The sequence below is a fragment of the Mugil cephalus genome, chromosome 14, assembly GCF_022458985.1.
Source record: "Mugil cephalus isolate CIBA_MC_2020 chromosome 14, CIBA_Mcephalus_1.1, whole genome shotgun sequence".
NCBI classification, from domain to species: Eukaryota; Metazoa; Chordata; class Actinopteri; order Mugiliformes; family Mugilidae; genus Mugil; species Mugil cephalus.
In genome coordinates, this window is record NC_061783.1 from 11,664,533 (window position 1) to 11,686,654 (window position 22,122).

Sequence of the window (22,122 nt, forward strand, 5' to 3'; positions counted from 1 at the left end):
GACACACAGGTAAGAGGCAGGAGGAGGAGCTGACCTTTGATCTCATGTCTCCCAACAGCTGACGGCGTTAAACAAAGGTAGAACCAGGGTTTAGTTAACACACAGACACACACTCTAGGAGACGTGAGCTTCACATGGTAACAGCTTAAAGGAATAATCACTGTGTGTTGCTTTGTGTCTTTTCGAGTTTTTCTTTTCATACCAGTGCGTCCGCGAGAGCCTCTTCTACGTCGGAGCCCGTGTTCAGGACCCTCATGGCGCTGACTGAAGAAGACAGGCGGCTAGACTGACTGATGCCAAAACCAGTTCCTGCAGACCACGAGAGACAGTTGCAAAGAAAGAAAGGAAGAAAGAAAAAAGGCACATTAACACAGATTCTCGAAAATCTGTCCCCCACTCAGAAGGTTGTCTCTCACTTGTCCACGGTCATCCCACTCTCCTCAACATCCGCGCTCTGACATTCACGCACACATTTTCCCAACCCTCTAAGTTGATGTGATGACGTGTTAGGTGCCACTGGGGAGAAAGAGCATGATTGGCGTTGAGAGCATGAGGGTGTCTCTGCAGAGAGGGCTAAATAAAGAAAACAATGCAGAATGGTTATTGAACTGGCAACGTAACGAGGGGGGGGGGAAGCATGCGATTCCACCGGAGGGGTTCGACATCCTGGAGCAGAATGAATAAAACAAACGAGAGAGAAAAAAAAAAAAAACCTTTAGGCTGATGGACAAGAAAAGAAACTGGTAAGATTCAGAAGAAAAATGGCCGCCACTGAAGGGGGGAAAAAAATAAAATTAAAAAAAATCAAGCGAGGTGGGTGGGTGGGTGAGGTACGTAGAAATAGATGTACTCAGCCTTCACCTGCAGCCCCAAAAGCGTCAGGTGTGTGGAGAGCTCCGGTGGAGCGAGAGTAGCTCCGCGTTGCTGCAACCAAGATTAAAACACACACACACACACACACATATAGAGTTTTACACTCGCACGCCCGAGGCTACACACGCCTCAACCGTACACTGATCGAGCAGCGCGTGAGATCAGAAAGAAAGGCTGTCAACACATGCACGTGATTGTTGTTTTTCTTAATCCGTTTTACCTTTTTCATGTCATACAGATTACATAAAATCTCAAAACAAGAAGCTTCATGCGTAAAAGAAAAAGCATCAGTTCAGAGACTCTCTTCCGTCTGTGACGTCTTACTCCTTTTGATTTTACTACTCATCCCTCTTGGGTATCTCTCCACTACTGCTACTCACCGAGAGGTGTGAAGGAGCGTACGGGGCTGGTGTCCCGGCTGCTCTCCCTGCTGGCCTCTCTGCTGCAGCCCTGACTCATACTGGGCCGAGGGATACGACTGCCCCGAGCTAACGCCACGCAGGTTACGACCGAACGTCGCAGGACGGGTGGGGGGGGGGGGGGGGGGGGGGGGGGGGGGGGGGGAGGAGTGGAAAACGAGGGAAAGCAGAGGGAGGAAGAGTGGTATTAGGAAGACAACAGACGGACAAAGAAGAAAGACAAAAGATGAGCAGGAGTCAAAGGAGAAGGTACGTGGATAAAGACACAAATAACAGACAGAACAAAGTGACAAAAACATGGATAAACCTGAGCGCAGGTGTACTGGCCTCTGAGGGAGCATCTCCACAGATTTTGGCTATTTCATTATAATCTTCATGCAAAAACAAGCCGATGATATCTGGCAGTGCCAGGCATGCTGGATGGACATTAACATTAAACAGTGACCCAATAAGACTGATGTTTTTGAACAGGCCTGTTGTAGCAGCTCAACCACTACGCTGATTGTTTGTCTGCTGTGAACAAAGATTCCCAGAAACAGAAGCTTAGGGCGAGTGTGGCAGCATCGCAGGGCTCATGCAAGTTGTAAGCAGTTTGATCCATAAAACTAAATAATGGAGGCAGCCATCAATGTTACACTCTCAATAGGTGTAAACATCTTAGAGGAGACAAATTTTACAGCTGAATTTCCGATTACAGTCAGCGAAAGTCATTAAAGTAAAATCACAGAGAATCAACCCTAAGAAATAAATGGATGAATACAGTAAACTCACCTTTCCTAGTTAGATTTATAACGAATAAGTATTTAGAAATGATTAGTGACATTAACTGGAAGATGGCTTAATGGAAATGAAAATGTATTACAAGAACAACTGAGTAAAATGTTGAAAGAGTAACAGTAGAATTAATATTTATTTTGTGGTTTTAAGTAAACAAAGGATTAATCCACTAATTAATTATCTTAAGATTAAGTGTACGACTTAAGAAGTATAAAGAATAATCATCATCTTTAAACTGGAAGTGTGTTTTTGAAAAAATTATGTGGACGCAAGGATTATTTCACTGTATATTACAATTTAAGTCACAAATGTGTAATTGAAAAGTGGAAACGACGAAATCCCAACGTCCTTAAACGAGTCCTTGGGAATTTGTTAAATTTGCACGGCATATAAAACTAGAATAGTCAATATAATCAGTGTATTGACCCTTCGCTACCAGCACTTATGTGGACAACAGGTCTAAATGAAGCAGAATGAGCTGCCACAAACCTAAAACCTAATGTCCCTGTATGAGGACACCAGGTCTCAGGAAGTTATATATAATCTTATTCTGTCTCCTGTTAGCAGACTAACAGCAAATCCTCACATTAGACATACATGTTTGGCTTTGTTGCTTAACAGAATTCATCATTAACCATTAAAATAAAGAAATTTACATTTAAAAACGATCAAATTTACTCAGATTTATACTTTTGTAATTGTTTTGGCTTCAGATGAGATGCACCCAAAAGCAGCACAGGACCTCTGGACTCACACAGTCTTGATATTCACACACCCACCCACTCTTCTTCCACACACACACAAACAAACACACAGAATAGAAGAGGAAGTGATTAGAGGCAGATTTAGTGATCGAGGGGGTGCGTGAGGGGGGGGGCTGCGTTTCATTCAGTAGCGCTTCATTCAACTTCACCGCTCATTGCTCTGTTCATCGGTTTCAGCGTCTACCCAGCCAATCAGGGTTAATCGTGGCCTACCAAAGGAGGGATGAAGCTCCGATAACCCTGCGAGGAGGCATGTTTACCGGCCACTAACGACAGGTTAGTAGAGTGAAAGAGAAGGTGCATTCGTGATGCGTGGATAATCTGCTAATCATAGGCACCCGACACCGTAAAAAACACAGCCATAAGTCAGAGGCGAGTTAGAGAGATTGACTCTACGAAGCTGAGGCGACGGGATGCAGCCTGATGGAGGACCCGGGACTACGATTGAGGAATGGAGGGATTGATTTAAAGGTGGGGATGACAACAGATTCGAGGTCATGATGGAGAGACGTATGGTCTGGTTGACGTTGGAGCCTTACCTCCTCTGCTTGCTCCGTTGTAGATGGAACTAATGCTAGAAGGGGCTAGAGGGCAGAACCAACAGGGGAAGGGAGGTAGGATGAGAACAGGGAGAACGGGAGGACAGGGAGCAGGAGGAGAGAAACCTTAGTTGAGAACACATCTTAGAAGGAGTCACAGCGTCCAACGCAAAGAGTTGTCGGTCGTCTGGCTTCACAGACGCAAGACATCTGATACAGGAGCACACGTGAATGAGAGAGAGAATTACTCACCGACAGACAGGCGTGTGGGGGAGGAGTCTCTGGAGCAGCCCTGGCTGCGTGGGATGCGGCTGCGTCTGTGTCCGTCCCCGCCGGCTCCGGCCAGCACCCTGTGGGCCCCGGTGCTCATGGTGCTCAGGGCCGTACTCGTCAGCACGCGACCCGGGGAGCCGCTCCGACTGCCCGCTTCACCGAGAAGGAGAGGAGGACAAAACACAGATAGAGAAAGTAAAGTCAGAGCTTCGTCGGCGTCGCCGTTGCAGAGACTCCTCTGGTGTGATAATCTTACGGTGACTAGCAGACACCAAACAAAGGCAGGTGCTACAGCCCTTAGTGGCACTAGATTCTAAACACACTTTACTCATGTACATTACAGTATGATATTAACAATACACTGAACTTAGTGGCAGAAGTTACAAGAGTTTGATTTCATTGGAAAGAGGATATTTGGGGGTGGGAGAGCTACAACCTACAGGGAGCTTCTGTCCATTTGAAGATACAGTTTAATACTAATATTATGAGTTGTTTTTTTTATTAATTTTAAAAAAGAATACTGGTAAACAGTCTCAGCTTCTCTTCCCCATGTTATCCTATCTCCAAGTGCTAAGCCCACAGTGTGTCTTATTTTGCCATGACTCACACCCCTGTGCAGCCTGACCACTGATAGTTGAGGAGAAGCTGCTCTGCAGTGTTGGATGTTACGTGTATGAACAGACGACTGGGGAACAAGCTTCCAGTGCTCAACACACGAGGCTGGACTTGAACTGATTTAATCACACGGACCTCTCTCAGACTCTTTCAGTGACGGACAAAACAATCACCGAAACAAACACACACACACAGGCACATATGTTCTAGGACCTAGAGCTAAATAAATACACATCTAAATGACAGAAACAGAACTAAAGTGTCATATAAGGTATTGACACTTTTACTTCAACCTGATGTTGAAATTTTGGTTGTGAACTTTTCTTTCTTTCTACTCTCAACTCTTCCTAATTTATTAAACAAAAACTTATCAGAACGACTAGCTTGGGATCTAAACATCCTTTTTATGAGGGTAAAAATGGGATTCTTAACCTCTTAGCTAAATGCAGGCACACACAGAAGTGCACAAACATGAAGACCCCAGTGTCTTTATATAGCATGATTACAGAAAAGCCATGTGATGACCCTGTGACTACAAATCCCAGCATGCCTTAGCCAAAGTCGAAGGAGCATTAAGTGAGCTTTCAAGCGTGCACGTGAGTCGCGGGAAGTCTGGACAACATAGGAAAGCTAAAGAGCTAAAGAGAGAGCGGGGTAGAAGAAGAAGTAGCATTGTAATCTTACCACCGACAGGGGTAGCAGACTGAGATCCTGCAATTAAGCCCATTGGTTGGGAGAAGGGGGGGTAAGCAGAGGTGAGGGGGAAGGAACAGCAGGTTAAACCAGATGAATTATGGGCATTAGTGCAAAAAAAAAAAAAAAGAAAAAAGGGGAGAAATCATGGGAGTCAGGAAACAGGACGATGGAAGCGCATCCTGGTGTTCCACACCAAGAATGAAGACGGAGCGAAAGCACTATATCCATTAATTAAATACTGAAATGTAGCTAAAACAAACGCACGCACTAAAACCAGCTGCAGAGATGGTAAGACTGGGATAAGCGGTGCATGTTGGGACAACTGGCATGGCATATGAAAAACATAGGCCTGTTCACAATGAGGGAAAGTAAATATGCTCAAAAATATCCAGACACTCTCTTCTTTCCCACAGACACACACACACACACACACACCATTGCTTCTCTTCCTCCTCTTAATATCTCGTCATCAGATTTGGCCTTCGTCTGAACGTCTCGGTTATATAGTGCACTGGGTTGTGACCCAATCACTGTCCACTTTTAAAAGTGGTCTCCATGCCGGCTTCAAGCAGCATATTAGCGGTAAGTCTCGGAGAGCAGGTGCACACACATCTGGTTTATGTGTTGCAATGTGAAGCTTGTACAGCTTGTGTTATGCTTTTGTTGAAATATCTTCTGTAACGTCAGTGATAGCCGGAGCCAGGCCGGAGCAGCGAAAAATTAACCGAGCACCACACCATCCTCAGTGATAAAAAACACGGCATGCAGACCACAAAACGCACATTTACACACACACGCGCACTCACTCCTCTCGACACAAAACACCTTGATCGGAATGAGAGCAATAGCAGGTGGGTCACCATTCCCACTGTGACACACAGAAAGATGAGCACACTCTGACTCTGACACACAAGCGGAGTACCTGGTGTGCAATCGGATTCGTCGGAACCTGAAGGCACAAAAACATTCACATGGAGCTTATCGTCACCGTGAAGGCAACACGTTAAGATTCTCCACAACAAGAGCTTGAGCGACCACGACCACTCCCACAAGCTCACACACAACCACTTGTGTTGTGCATTTGTGTCTGTAATCTTGTGAGTGGACTTGGACGACAGGAATGTGTTCGCTTGGAGGGACGGGGTACGTACGTTGAGACTGGGACACCATCTTGGTGCGGCTGCGTCCTCGCGAGTCCACCTGGCTGGACACGCTGCTGGCGGTCGACAAGGGCTGCTTGGTACGTACGCGGCCTGCGGGAAAGTGGAGGGACAACCATAAATACAAATAATACACAGCTGTGACTCCTGTGCTATCACATCTAGCCACTGAATGTTTGCAGCTGAATGAAGCCCAGAGACTAAGAAGCACTACAACCAAAGAAAAGCCACTAATGCCAGAAGCCGCTGAATGGACTGATCCTAAACTAAGCATTCAGCCATTTATCTAACACAGATAAACACACCAGGGATGCTTCGGTGGATTAGAACCCAGCCTCTGTGTTTTCAAGGAATTAACACGACTAGAAGCCATTTGCAGCATTTGAAAGTCAATGAGCAGGTGCAGACTTGTTTCATTGGTTTTCTTGATTATTCTTGTTGGATGAATGAATCTTCCACTGATCAATAAACTGCTTCAGCTCAAAATGCAACCCACTTCATTAACGTCTATCAAAATACTTGATCGGAAGCACTACTAAAACACAATCAAACACAAAATGATGGATCGGTTTTAGAAAATGGATTTTTTTTCGATTAGAACGGCCCTAAAATATGCACACAAACATCCACCTGGCCACACTCTTACCATTGTCTGACCTCGTTCCTACAGACAAACAAACAGGGAGCACATTTCAACATAACGTTACATCTGCTAAGTGTATCATAGTGAATCAATACGTCATGAACATCCTAATAAAACTTCAGTAATAGACCACTTTCATATTATACTCAAGACTAAACTGCAGCAAAGCAGAAGATGATTTTAAACGCGTTAACATTTGATCCATGGTGGGATGAGGGGTGAATTAATGTCCGACAGCAGGGGGCGCTGTGGCCACACGCCGTCGTAACATGGACTGGGATGAAGTGAGGGAAGGGAAAGGGGAGGAAGCAGAGTGAGATGATCTTACCATCCGTTTTATCAGAGGCATCATCTTTAGAAGCAAAGAGAGAGAGAGGGTCGAGGAAGAGAAATGGCAGAAAACCATAAAACAACAAAAAAGTTTACGGAAATGATACGAAAGGAAAGGGGACCCGGGGAGGGAAAAATGAGTAACGTAAAATAGAAAGGAAAATAAGATCGAGAACAGAAAGTGTTGAGAAAAAGGAAACAAAAGTAAAGAAGAGAAAAAAAGTCAGATAGAGGAGAAACAAGAGAAGAAAGGAGCACAGTGTGCATTAATTAAGAGAACATCTGGTTTGTAGAGAAACATGCAGATGTGGAGATAGACATTGAGACGAACCGACAAGAGGACGACGTTCATTTACAGAGCATGCAGAGAATACTCACACCAAAACACATAAACAGGTGAAGGAGCAGGCAACAGGATAGGAGAGGAGAAAGGCCAGCACAAGCGCTGAGGTGTGGGGTCGATCTTTATTTCTACAGAGGACCTTCGTCTCACTTCAGGAGCTCTGATCTGATCTGGGAGGACTCCCTAGCTCGTGGTCAGCAGGAAATTAAGCAGAGTCTCCACCTGACTGTCTGATTATTCATCTAACTTGACTGACAGGGCCCTTACCCAGTGAGGAGTAGGAGCCAGGGGGCAGGCGGCTCGTTCCCCCAGTTTGTCCGACGTGCCGGTGCTTAGCAACCGCTGCGGCATTTACATCCACGTCGCTACGGGAACGCTGCAGGGAGACCGACGACACCCTACCCTTTGAACCCGCAGGGACTGACGGGACAGGAGGAGCAGGAGGAGTCGGGGGGGAGGGAGGAGGGATGGGAGATGATTGGATATATATACACATCACAATCACATGCAAGCACCATACTACACGTACACAATACTGATACCTTACAGAAAAACACAAACACTTGTGTGGTAACATAAAAAAAAAAATAAGAGGTGACTGTCCAGGGCTGGACACAGGCAGATGTAAATGAGAATGATGGGAAATTATCCTCCAGGAAGTGTTGTTGGTTTGTGCGTCCTTAGAGGAGCGACGTACTGTCGTACTGGAGAAAGCTCGAATGTTTATGTGTGTTTGTTTGTGCGCTCGACTCACCTCGCCCTGGGGCTGCAGACCATTTAGAAGTCAGAGGACGGCTGATGTAAGAGGGGAAAAGGGTCACAACATTACACAACGACGACAACACAATCAAACACAGAATTATGTTTTGAAGGCACAAGGAAGACCTGGAGAAAATTAGGAAGCTGGTTTTAATGTTCATCTTTCTATGTTCTGCAGCTTTTATTTCATCTAAATACTGGGGTTAGACTCAAGCTATATAACCATTCACAAATACATTTTTAACACTACTAGGTGAGATTCGTCCAACTTGGGAAATGGTGTCTAAAAGAGATTTCCCGTATAAATGATTACAATCTCCAATTTTTAGAGTTAAATGTGGTGTCCAAGTCGACCTAAAGGCCTAAAGTGAACCCTGTGGGGAGCGGTGCAGAGCGTTCATTACTTGAGGCTCTCCTGAGAGGAGGAGGAGGAGCGGTCACTCTGGGGAAGTGAGGCCACGCTGCCTGAGCTCTTCAAGCAGGACTGAAGTGTCTTCTGGTACGACGGCTCTAAGGAGTTGTAGAGAGCGTCGGCTTCAGATGGGAAGTGGTTCCTCAGACCCCAGTACGCTCTGAAAGACACAGAGGACAAGAAAAAAAAACATGTCAGAGGCTGGACAAAAGAAAGAGATCCATAAAGGAAAAAGGAGGTTGTCGAGGAATTTAACGCTACTTATATTTCGAATAATATCATTGTCTTACTTTCGGGCCTCCACTCTGGCCTCCGAGTCTGCATCTCGAATCCCCTTCTTGATGCTGTCAACCAGAACTGCCGTGTGTCTGAAAGGCACATGAAGCGTCAACGTGAGCATCTCTTCTAACCAAAGAGCACAGATCTGCTCTAAACATGTTGAAATCAGTCCTCACCGTTCTAATGAGTGGGTTTGCCATTCCTGTAGCAGAAGGTCCAAGAAATCATAACAGCGCCTGGAGGAAACACATTTGTTTTATCATTCTCATTGTCACAAACATCATGACACACCCACAGTAACGTCATAATATAACATCTGTTAATCTCACCTTCTCACAGCCACAGATTTGGACGTGCAGTTACTGGTGATCAGGGGGATGAGTCTGGGGACGTGTGTGTGCTGCAGAGAAGACGTGCAGCGTTGAGTGAAGGGTGCGAAACACAAGCGGCAGCACTTTCACTGACCAGTATGAACAAAACAGCTGGAGGCATGTAGGAGAGCAGCGGCAGAACTCACCCGTATTATGATGCGGATGGCCGAGACGCCGGAGGTGGCCATGACTTTGGCACAATTGGGGATGAGGTTGAAGAGGACGGGAACGATGGCTTCTGCTCCGTGGTCGAATTTATTCCCCAACACTGACGAGAGGTAGCTGCGAATGTACAGTATGTTATAAACACTGACTGCACAGGTGGTTGTTGTTGATGCTGTGTCGACACACATACACTACAGGCTAAAAGACTTGGAAGCAAGATCTAATTTGTACATAAACGATCATAGTTTCATTGGTTTAATTTTCAACAATGATCAGCAATGATCTGATAACATCAGTGTATACATAGAACTCATGCTGGTTTTTAAGAAAGGCACTGTGAACACAAACTTGAAGTTGCTTCCAAACTTTTGGTCTTTATGGTCCAGTACCTTGTGCTAACCGTGAAACCCATGTTTGCAGCCCATAGAAGCCATAAACTGCTGACTGTACTGCATAATACACTAAATATTTCATTCCACTTCCCTCCACCACAGAGTATGATCCGCAATAAACACTCACGCCACAGTGACGCAGGCCTCTCGGACCACTTGCGAGCGCAGGTCTTTAGCCGACAGTTTGAAGGCTCCATCTAGTAGCCGTAGGTGCTGGTAAAAACAGTCGTAGCTGGCTGCGCCCGCCACCAACAAGGAGCGGATTTTCTTCAGCTGTAAGGAAGAAAATAAATATGAACTGGAGAGTCAGTGTGGTTCGGCTTGTGTTAGACAAGACAACTGCTGGAGGAAGGAGGAGTCTACTGACAGCGATGGCTCTCTGGTCCCAGTCGTGTTTGTCGTCGGAGCAGATCTCACGGATCTTGTTCAGGTTGTCCTCCAGATCTCTTGCTGAGTAGATCTGCACAGACACGAGGAAAGGAAAACAGGAGAGAGAGGAGGGAGGAGAGGAAATATGTGAAGTCTCAGTTGGGCTTGTAGAGTTTTAAATTTACGATCCAGCGTTGATGTATATGTTTGTCTGTGTTTACCTGGACTGGAGGGACATCTGTAAAGGCTTTAACGAAATCCTCTTCATCGATGGCCCCGGCAGCTTCTTTACTCACTGGAAAAATCAGAGCAGAGCCAGTTAACAGATCTGTGTGCGTTTATGATATCGAGCAATTTGAAATATAACAAATTTCCCTGTCGGCAAAGTTTATCAGATATTCTCGGTGGATGAGGAGAGTTGAGAGTTCATGATTCTTGTTTAAATCACACACAAAAAAAAAAAACAGGCCCACTTCCTTTTACACACATGCTCCAGACAGTTAAGTCCGAGGGAGCAGGCTGTTTCTAATAGACTTCCTGGCAGTAATGGGCATGTCAATCATAACTCCCTGGAGGCTGGAAGCTTTCTGGACCACACCTCCTACGACTCCCAACATGAGGAAGCAGAGAGAGAAGCGAGAAGTAACAGACAAAGAAAAAAAATCAAGGGAGAGAAACGGGAGCAAGAAAGAAAGAGCTGAGAGCACGCCAAGAGGAAAACAAGAATATTAAAACAGTGAGACGAGCTAGACGGAAGACATTCACAGGACGAAGGGAGGCTGAAATGTAGTGGTGCACTATTGAGAGAGGCAGCAGAAATGTATCCCCATCTCCTCCTCCCTGGGGTTGGTTTCCATATCAGGCTGAACCACAAAGACGTGTCATGTCAAAACTAGACATGGTCCTTAGAGAGATGGGGAACATCTACTTAGCCTGCTGGGTCAACGTAGTAACTCATGATAAGACAATGGCAGATGGCCACAAAATCAACCTAATTGCACACCATCACAATTTCCAATTATTTTTATAGTCACTTTATGAAATGGACAGGCATGTTGTTAAACTGAGCAGTTACAACTGCAATAAAGTGTTTGTTACTGGTGTAAACAGATCTAGGAGATCATAGAAGCATAATCATTAACCAGTAGTGTGAAGAAAGTGAAGACCGCTAGCATAAAGCAAACATTTTGGCCTTTTTGGAGAAGCCACGCTGGGTCCGTCCAAGATACTTCCACATTTTTTCAGTGCACTGCAGTTTTTCCTTTAAAGCCGTGAGTTATCGGCCAATTGAAATATCTGTCTTCTGTCTGAGCGCTGCTTTAGGGTGTTGCCAGGGTGTGTGGGCGTACTGTCATCTAAATGCAAATGCGGACAATAGGGCCATCATGGAAAGTGTACTTGTATAGCGCAAGAAAAAACAGACAGTAAATTCACATCGAGTCGTGATAACTGGTAATCTGTCTCACAATCCTGATGAAACAGATACGTCCCTGTGCTAATTAATCTATACGTCTTTGCGGGGCTGCAGTGTCCGACATTTTACTGTATTTGTGCAAACGTAAACACAACTCCAGTCTGAATTTCCTGAACTTCACCCGTTCATCTAAACAAAGTGCCAATACTGCCTCAGAGCCTCCTGTCACTGCTACCAGAGCTCCTGCTGCTTTGCTAACGCGCTGCTAATGCTACACCTGCTGAGCAGACACAGTGCTGGAAACAAAGGTCAAGACAAAGCTTTTCTTCTTCTAAATCACTTATAACTTAACAAGTAACAATATCCCGCGTGTCCTTGAATCTGCTCCACAATCAATACGACTGTAATGATCCGAGTGACAAAAGATTACAGCAGCCTCGTGCTTCCAAACAGGAGAGCAATGTGTTAGGACTCGGACAAATTGCTTGCTTGTAAAACAACAATGTGTGCGTGCATGTTTGAGTCTGCGCGCGTCTTTGCAGACACAGATAACATGAGTAGCGAACAGAGATCTACTGCATGTTCGTGGGGGCACAGATTTCTACCAACAGAAAGGAAGAGGGGGGAAAAAATCAATACATGCAAAGAGAAGGAAAATTAAATACCCCGACCAGCTAAAACATGAGGGACACGAGGCAGAGAGGAGGAGGCCACAGGAAGAGAGATATAAAGGATTTCAAAAGGAAGATCTGAGACAATACGAGACTGATACGCGTTATCGGACGGGAGTGTGTCAGAGTTCATCCAGGACGTGGAGAAGGATTCTGTTACTGTGGTGTCCTTACTCGTGTCGTTGGCTTCTATCAACTCCCATAGTCTTTGTGTTTATACCATAAATAACAATTACTTATTGTCCAGCAACCTTTACTGGCGGCGTCCTCCCCTATAAAACTCTGACCTATAACGAAACAGGTCTTAGATGTGAAACAATGGAGGTAAATTTAGTTGCTTACAGCGTTTTACTTGAAAAACCAAGAGGCCACAGACATATGTTGGACTCATTTTACATCCAACTCACAAAACAAAACATCTCACTGCAACATACGCACAATGATGAAAAAATGTTTTGGAATCTCGTTTGAATAAATGTCATTAAAGTCATTAAATGAATAAAACAGTGTTCAATTAAATAATCAGTGCTATCCATGGTGATCAATCGGTACCAGTTATCAAGTGGGACTTTAAAGATGCCACTTAGAAACTCAGTTAAACATATGGTGACTTCCACTAAGCAACAAGAAGCCTGGTAATGGCAGTGATTTCCCACAAGCTTAGATGAACCTCGTCAGTTTTCCTCACTTGTTTGCAACAGATGAACTGTGCATCTGCATTCAGCGTGCGTGTAAATTTAAAGTACCTAGCTTGCCACCGGTAGCACTGGGCCGACGCGCTGCAGAGGACTCCGCAGGCTTCTTGGGAACTTTGGGAACCTTGAAGGGAGCCTGGGCCGAGGAAGGGCGATTTCCATCCACGCTGTCGTCATCTTCAAAACTACGGTCTGTAAAGAGAAGGCAGAGAGCAGAGGGTTACCATCCACATCGAAAGTGTGAGTACGGTTTTAGTAAATGCCAGTGGAAAGAATAAAAACCTATATTGGAAACAATTATAACCAAAAACAGAACATAAATAGGGAAAGGATTAATTATTTCATTCATTCATCACCTGCTGAATAAATCATTAACAGATTATTAAGACATAAAGAACTGTCTTTTTACAAAGGAATATCATGAGCTATCTACAAATTTTTTAATTTGCTGCTTTAGTGTTAAGTATAAAGAGAGTGACATGACAATGAGTGGCAGAGAGAAAAATAATGGCTAGAAGCCAACCACGCAGAGGTTGTAGTCCACAGACAGCCATGTCAGGAATCACCAATCAATACTAATTGCAAAGACTGCTCGTTTGAAGAAAAAGGCAAACCCACACACATATATACGATCACTTCTGAGCGACCTGGATGATCAAAATGTCCAATAACGCGATCAGTGATTGACAGAACTCTCTAGAGCCGTAACCCCACGCTCTGCACAGTGGCAGAAATCACGCTAGCTAGCACTGGGAAACTAGCATTGAAACTTCAGACGCAACAATGCTGCAGCATTTACAACATGCATTTATAACATGCATTTCTCAGTGAAACACTTGTAGAAAACAATATACGAGGACACACGCACGCACGCACGCACGCGCACACGCGCACACGCGCAGTCAACTGTGGAGATGAAACTGTTGGCATAGGAATGCAGTTGCGCTCCAGTCGCTCTGACAACCAGCCATGGAGAAATGCGCCAAAGCCACCACCCTACACCTTGACTCATACATCAACTTACCTACACGCACGGAATCAACACGCAAAATCGATGGTATGCAGGCATGCATGTGTGTACACATGAGCCCCGCTCTCCAGCGTCGCCAAACAGCCTCTTGTCGACCTAAGTAAACGTTACCTGGACGCGTACGGGCGTGTACGTCGTCTGCCGTGGACTGACATTTACACACGGTCACTGACACACACACACACACACACCAGCCTACCCAGGTCCATCCCTGCACTCACAGTCACAGATCCGCTGGCAGATGAGTCGCCTCATGCTTCTGGGAGGGCGTGGTATCGGGGTCCCCCCCTTGTCTCCGAGCCGTGCCCCAAAACAGACGCACGCACCTTACGCACACTTCACAGCGCGGCTGAGGCCCCGCGCGCGCACACACCTCACATTGTTGTCCGAAAACCCCTCCACACATACAAGTGCCGGCATTTTCTTTCACTCCGCTCTATCTTCTATCCCTCCCTCTCCCTCTCGCAGCCTCTCTCCTCCTTCTCTTAGCAGCTTCGCAGCCAATCGGACGGGAGGTGACATCATGGTGTTGCAGCCAGTGCGGAGGCAGGACAAGGATTGTGTGTGTGTGTGAGAGAGAGATGGGAAAGAAATGGATGCACACACATACAGACACCCCAGGAATATCAACAGGGCCTCTCTGTGTCCCTGCCAGACCAGCTAACCTAAACTCATTATCATGGACAACACACAAACTCCAGCCTCTCACATCCTCCTCTCGCTCGCTCTCACGCTCGCATTCACAGTCGTCAACAACCTCTTAACACACTTTTCATGCTGCTACATTCACGCGCGAGCCGCGTTTATGCTTTCAATCTCTCCACTTATTCAAAAGAACAAAGGGTGATGGAGCAATGATCAAAGGAGGGGTGCTGACAGGGAGGGTGCATGAACCACACCCCTCCATCTGAGGCCTTGACCCTCCCACTCTGCCTCATGCACAAACAGAGCAGGCGGCAGGAAAGCTGGTGTAGCTCAGTGTTCATAACAAATACTGATTTCATCTATTTTTATTCTGTTTGAGGCATATGACATCTAGTTAATATGATAGTATGTTACACACAGTCTATTTAAAGCTTATTTTTCCAATGTCATTTGGAGTTTATCCAACGTCTTACTGTACTTTTAGTGTCTATGAAATGTGTGCATGTGTAAAAGGTGCAAGTATACGATTCCAGATGAATTTACTTTAGTTTTACTTATATTTTACTTTATAATAAGCATAATCGAACCCAGAAAATAAAACCTGGACATGGAAAAAAAAACACAGATGCACAGACATGAGCAGACCTCTGCCAGCCGGCTGCTGCAGCCATAATCGCCTCTGGCTTGTTATTAGAGATTTTATCTGTCAGCAGCAAGTAAAATAAATGCTCGGTCGGATGGAAGTGAGGCGACACATTGGTTCAGCCTCGCTGTGCAGAGAGATACTGTTTTATTTCAGCAGGATCAACTTCTAAACCCGGCATCTAGATGACTGTTCAAGACCCTCTTTGCATATAACTGCTAATAAACTTAGTTCTTACATATGTAACGTTAAGAAGCAAAGGGTAGTAGTTAATTTTGATCACAATGGCGCGAACAGAACTGAGCGAATTCACGGTATCACTTTCACAATTAAGTGGATTTAATTGCTTGGTAACAAAGCAATAATTTGTCATGCATCGAGGGTCTTAGTATTGATTAGCATCAATATTAGCATGATTAGCATCTCCTGCTTTTGTCTAGTCAGACCCCACGGGAGTAAATGTCTCTGGGTGAAGGGCAGAGCAAAGACACTGGAGACAGAAAGAGAGAGAAGGGTGTGTGGTGGGGGGGGGGGGGGGGGGGGGGGGACAGAGCAAGCGAATCCCTTGCAGAGGACAGCCTGCACATGCTGTTGCCATGGCGATGCGTTCAGGCCAGCTTCTAACATTAACAGACATTAACTGGCAGAAAAAAAAACAAGATGCTCAGAAAATCCACCGTCACAAAAGAACATCTCCAATTAAGTTTAATCAGCAGTTGGATTTACTGTTTGTTCGGTTACTTCACGTCAAGATTATTAAATCAGGGTCGATTATGAACTAATAAACCTCATCCGGCAGCATTAAACCACGTAAAATAAGGCGCAAAATGCAGATCTGTACACACAGAATCACATAGTAACGCATAGGAACACGATGAGAGACATCAGCTCCACCATGTACCAGGCATGGTACCAGGCAGCGTTACCATGGAAACTCCAGGCCTGAGATTCAATCCTCTCTCCATTTCAGGAGAGGAGTCAAACACAGGAATGAATAAAACACAGGAGGGCGTATGACTGGCCAAAATATTAACATCTGACAGCAGCACAGAAATTAAGAGTCGATTTAAAGACAAGTTAACACGACTCTGAAATAAACATGCAACAAAGCTCCTGTGTCCCTAACGTGACGTAATGCAGGGAAATATGTAGTAAAGTGAAACACATGCACTGTCCTTATATAAAGACAACAGGACATAAAGGTAAGAGACAGCCTAGCTGAGCACAGCAGTCTTGTACATGACCAAATGATGGCAGCACTGACTCTGTTCTAACTAAATAAGTTCTACACTTAAAAGGAAAAGAAAGATTAAAACTCAAAAAAAGACTCATGTTCAAAATAACAACAACCAACAATCAAAATAAACGCAAACTATATATACTGCTACAGTGGAACACGGAAAATATGATGACATATAAATCTATACTGCACAGAGAACTGATTTGTTTGTTTCAGTCCGAGCTGCAGTTCTTCAGTTAAGATTCATCTCTTCTTTCTCAACACAAAATACACGAATATTATTCCATTTGAACTCTGGTCCATATCACTATCAGAAAAAAAGAAAAACACTGAGTTTTGCTTCTCTAAAGATCTCATCAGCCAGAGCGCTGCAGAAACAGTATTAGAGCTAAAAAAAAAAAAAAAAAATAATCTCAACATGCCACTAAGAACGTAACCAGACATCTTCAGAGGAATTAGACTTAACTACACAGAGAGCTACACAGTGTTTGTGCTGATCTGCTGTAAGCTGCAGGGGTACGTGCAGCGTCACATATTCCTGCTCAGGACCATGTGACACTGTGCAGAGTCCCATGTAAACATGACAAATAGGTAGATGTCTTGATGCTGCGCGGGGTCCATGTGAGAATGAGTGTGAGTGGAAAGGAGAACAACGACTGGGGCGCAACACGTTGAAGCTCTCGACTGCCTTAGCTCCAAAATAAACTAGTGGAGGTATGCACATCCATAAAAACATAGACTACACAGAAACAACGCAAATCATGCAGAAATTTCCCATGTCTAACTTATGTTTATAAGGAGAGTTTAAAGCAATGATTCATATGTATGTAGCTGCAGCAGGACGCCTTCACATCATATGTAAGCTAATGTTTAGACACAAATGTTGTTCATATACACAACACTGGATCATGAATCACATAGTAGCAATAAAAGTCACGATTAATCACAAAACTGTTTGCATATTGTTGAGGAGGTGCCAGAACTTTGTCTCTATTGCACTGTGAACTCAAACCAAACCTAGGTTAAATACAACACTGCAAGAAAGTGGATCAGAACAAAATATAGATTTGAAAGGGCCCCAAGATAAACCACTTATAACAAGACAAATTGTTTCTGCGTCATAATACTACAGATGAAGTAGAAAACGGCCACAAAACAAAATGCAAAAGGATAACGTGCATGAATTCTTATAAGAGACAATCACACACATGCATCCAGAATGGACAATGGAAGTTTAATTAGCACTATTAATTATAGTCGCTGACATGAAAAACGTCAGATGGTCAAATAAGCATCTGTTTTTACTTGAGATCCATCTGAGACGGAGAATGATGGAGAATGAGGGAAGGTAAGGGAAGAGCGAGAGCCCCCGTTTGAGGTTTAGCCCTGGATTCACTAATAGGAGACAGACTGCTCCATTTCCAGTCCAGCTCGGAGACAACGATCTCATTAAGTGAAGACACACACACACACAAACCCTCACACACGGGTATAATTTGAGTCCCAATTCTAAGTCGGGTTCGAGGGATGAAGCGTAATATTCTGAGGAAAGCTTTGCTATGGCAACCAGACTATCCTGGAAACAGGGTCACGGTTCTCTTAGTAGAGACGGCGACGCACTGAAGCAGAATGAGAATGTCTGTGAGACAGAGTGTGTGTGTGTGTGTGTGTGTCAATCCCTGTCAACACTGAAGTACTATGCAAGCAATGAAAGCTGCTACTGATGGTCAGTTTGCAAGGCACCAAATATCTCTGCGCTTCTATGGCGTGTGTGCACATTCACACAGGCACATTTTCAGACAGGCCTAAATGACATTAAATAAGAGCTGAGTGCGACGCCAGCGGCACTGACATGCTTTACTTTCTCACACCGGAAGCAGACGAGATCTAGTCTCCACTACACTGTGAAACAAAATAGAGAAAAAAATCCACAAATTATAATTAGGAAGTTGGCATTATTGAACCAGATTATTGAGTTTATTTAAGGCAAATATACCTTTTTGAATCTGTTGTAATTTATGTCAAAGTGTAAGAAATCTAGGTTTCTGGGTAATATATGTGTTTATTCCAAGAAAAGCACTGAAGGCACGCATAAACAAATGACTTACTTTAACCTATAGAGACGCAGAGTTCAGTTAGTCATGTTAATCACATTTAATCTGATTTTGACAACCCTCCAATCGTGGTATTTTGGTTTAATGTGAGACAAATTCGACCGTCGCTGGCTGGAGTCGACACAAGCAGAGTGAGCTGATGGACCTTGGACATCATAAAGCAACAGAAATTATCTTTAAATCCAAGCACACATCTGCAATATTCATATAATCACATCGTGTCCACTCGCCAGAGATTTGAAAGTCAAAATAAAAAGCGATGGCTGCAAACACTGAACCACATGCACTTGACCTCATGTTAGTGAATGTTTATTTGGGATAGAAAATGGCAGCACATCTCAGAATTAAGCCAATATTCTTTCAGGAAACTTTAAAAGGGAGAGAATATCCCGATAGAAAATACTAGTTGAGCATCCTGTCGGCTTTGGAGCAAAGCACTGTAGCACGGAGCCCTGATTGACACACCGTGAACAAAGTCAAGCCTCGGGCGTCAAGGCATGACAACACAACCACCTCCCATAAAAAGTTTTACCACAACAATCGCACAAGAACTGCGTTTCACCAAGGCGGCACTTACACACAACGGCAGTACGAGATAATGAAGACATTTAAGGACACCCCAGTTCTCACACACACACAGATGTAGCCTGTGTTTGAGCCAAAGTGCTCGGGGTGAAAGTGCTCGGAGTTTAAGCTGATTTCAGTCGAAAACCATATGCTGACAAGCTTTTGTCCGAGCGCCAGCATCCACAGCCAGCTGAGATTAAACACACATACCTACCGTCGTCATCATCCCCTGCTGCCATATTCACAGCGCTACGGGTAGAATCTCCCTCCCGTCTCTGTCTCCGGATTCACTTCTGTCCTTTTGTTGTGTCCTTTGTTTTCTCCTCCGTCTCCGTTTCCCCCTTGTTTGTTCAATCTCTCTCTGTCTCTGTCATGATGAATCAGTGAGAGGCAGTGATAGGCACAGTGCTGTGACTCGGCTACTGCCAGAGATCTCCGTCAGCTTCCTCCCTCGGTCCTTCGCCCGCCCTCTCTCCCCCCGTTCCCCTCTCCTCTTCTCTCAGCAACAGCTGCCTAAAACTCTTTAAAGCAAACGCCAAGAGCTGGCCTAAAAAGCGATGTGGGGCAAGGGCGAGTAAGAACGCATTCGTGTCGGTGTGTGTCCCCTCCAGAGAGGCTGAGGAGTACTTAGGAGAAAACGGCTCATGTTCCAGGGGTTTCTTACCTCCTGCTACCTGTTTTGGAGATTTTCACACCAAGAACAGTAACGTGCCAAACTATATTTAAGACGAACTCGACTAAAGGTGTGAGCTGAGGTTCCAAAGCTACGTCACCCTAAGACACGGGGCATTTATCAATGCAAAGTACGGACTCGACAAGCTGGACTCTAAAGTAGATAGGAGGACACAGTGAGGGCATTCTGTAACTAGAACAGCAGCGCACTTGAGGAGGCTGGTAAAATTAACTTCGGGATACCTGGCTGTCCCAAATCCACACGCAGGGCAACCACACGTTCAGGTATTTGGACTGCACTTGGTCTCATGTGTAGCTTAAACAGCACTCGGGCAGTGAACGAGAAGGTTTCGCAACAAGAAGTAGTTTCTTTCCAAACGTTCTCATGATTGTTTTTGGAGGATAATAAAAAAAACCCTTCTGGCAACAACACAAAAGACAAGAGGACAGAGTGATAAAGAGAAAGATTATCCCTTAAGAGAACAAGTTAAAAAGACCCTCCATCCCTCTGCTGCCACCGGAGCCAGCATCAGCTGGACCCATTACATGCTCTAAGTAAACACAGCGCAACTGCCCCTGGAGCAGCAACCACTGCAGCCAGTGTTGGACAGAAAGCTACAGTGACAGAAGAGCTTAAAGGTACAAACATCCAATGACAGCAGACGTAACTGACCCCAGAACGAGACAGTTACACGTTCAAGATTGAGATTCTGGACCGGTACCAAACAATACCGGTGCTCGGTATACATCCCTAGTGACAGGACGGCTTAAAGGTACGAACATCCAATAGCAGCAGACGTAACTGACCCCAGCATGAGCACAAACTCGGCTTACAGCCACACACTTAGGAATTTATTTCACACAGATGTGGGATATCTTCATGTAAGGAGATCATCTTGATTTGACATGGCCTATATACGTAATCTACAAGTTACAGTATAGTCATTGCTTCTGCAGTAAATCTGCAATGAACCTTCAATTAGCTGCAGAAAGTCATTCCCCAAAATCAGATAACTATGATTTTATACAGCCCCCTCCTTCTGACAAGGTAATTAGTGCTAACAACATAACGATGATAACATTAGTGGAAATTCTTGTTTTTTGACACTGATGATGAAATTTGAGGCTTTCACTTTTATGTATTTGAAAAAAACAAAATCATCTTTTGGTTCATCGGTACAGTGTTTCTGTCACACCTGTCACAGGACACGACACTCAGCTGACACATCAGGGACGCAATGAGTCATGAATACTTTTCTGATACCTCATCTCTAACAGCTCAAATCCATCCGTCCATCTATCTATCCATCCGTTAATTCTTTACAGGGGTCCTGTGATAATACCAATGCCAATACCATCTAATATGTAGTGGGTGGAAGTACAAAGCATCAGATCTTTGCATCAAATCCACTGATGACGACAGTAAATTGGAGCAAAACACGGAGCCTGAATGCACCACAAACCTTTGACATCATTTCTAAATCATGAGGCATTTACAGGTTATAGTAATCCTGTGTGAATAGGGCTTAAGAAACAGATCATGGTGGATAACTATCCTTTTCACATAAACAATGAGCTTTAAAGTCAGACAGACACACCTTCAATACATTTCAAAGCATGTACAGGTATTAATGTGTCATTAAATCCCTAAGGCTGCTGCTAAACCTACTTTCACAGTTTGAGAACTGAAAAGTAAAACATCACTGTGACAGTGTTTCCACGGTCAAAGAAAACTAGTGAGACCTGGGGTTCCCAGATGTCCACAGTCAATACTACTGTTGGACAGCATCGGGTCCGGCTCTGTCACAAAACGCACACACACTAAACCATTAATCCTGTTAGGTCTTCTTACAGGAGCTCATTGCAGCAAACTGACACAACCACAAGAGCCATCAAACACACACATACGTGGACAACTGTAAACCCATCTTGATAACATGAGGCAAACTGGTGTCTCTCCAAGACAACTGTGGAAAAATAAATGAGAAAAGGCACTGACCGTGACTCGGGCTGAGAGCCATGTTGCCTGAATTCAAGGCTTCATCAAAACGAGCAAATATCGTCTGTAACCTGGAGAGAGAAGAAGGAAGGTTAGAGCAAAACACAGACACGCACAACACTGTTAATGAAACAAGTACAACCGCACACCTGGACACATCCAAATGTGACGGAATTGAGAAAACTGTAGTCAATCATTTTCTCGATCACGACAAACAGAAACGCACACACAGACGGGCAAACCCTCGCAGCTT

The 22,122-nt window shown here is 44.6% G+C and overlaps 1 protein-coding gene across 50 annotated transcripts in view; it reads right to left on the reverse strand.

Moving 5' to 3' along the window:
• The window catches only part of clasp2 (cytoplasmic linker associated protein 2), a 48,692-nt gene that overhangs the window by 12,710 nt on the left and 13,860 nt on the right, over positions 1-22,122 (reverse strand). For 5 of the 50 annotated variants that reach the window (XM_047604977.1, XM_047604978.1, XM_047604990.1 and 2 more), the window contains 23 exons: positions 21,870-21,940; positions 13,011-13,151; positions 10,401-10,474; positions 10,178-10,270; positions 9,938-10,083; positions 9,400-9,535; positions 9,212-9,282; positions 9,059-9,118; positions 8,894-8,971; positions 8,596-8,763; positions 8,187-8,227; positions 7,700-7,852; positions 7,088-7,111; positions 6,763-6,780; positions 6,108-6,209; positions 5,879-5,905; positions 4,945-4,971; positions 3,625-3,798; positions 3,373-3,417; positions 1,254-1,361; positions 862-924; positions 203-309; positions 35-58 (listed from right to left, as the gene is read on the reverse strand). In XM_047604977.1, coding sequence (XP_047460933.1) covers positions 35-58; positions 203-309; positions 862-924; positions 1,254-1,361; positions 3,373-3,417; positions 3,625-3,798; positions 4,945-4,971; positions 5,879-5,905; positions 6,108-6,209; positions 6,763-6,780; positions 7,088-7,111; positions 7,700-7,852; positions 8,187-8,227; positions 8,596-8,763; positions 8,894-8,971; positions 9,059-9,118; positions 9,212-9,282; positions 9,400-9,535; positions 9,938-10,083; positions 10,178-10,270; positions 10,401-10,474; positions 13,011-13,151; positions 21,870-21,940 — 1,951 coding nt within the window. Of the gene's footprint in view, positions 1-34; positions 59-202; positions 310-861; positions 925-1,253; positions 1,362-3,372; positions 3,418-3,624; positions 3,799-4,944; positions 4,972-5,878; positions 5,906-6,107; positions 6,210-6,762; positions 6,781-7,087; positions 7,112-7,699; positions 7,853-8,186; positions 8,228-8,595; positions 8,764-8,893; positions 8,972-9,058; positions 9,119-9,211; positions 9,283-9,399; positions 9,536-9,937; positions 10,084-10,177; positions 10,271-10,400; positions 10,475-13,010; positions 13,152-14,210; positions 14,438-19,408; positions 19,574-21,869; positions 21,941-22,122 lie in introns of those variants that run through there. The other 45 variants (XM_047605024.1, XM_047605023.1, XM_047605026.1 and 42 more) reach the window with 35 other exon arrangements.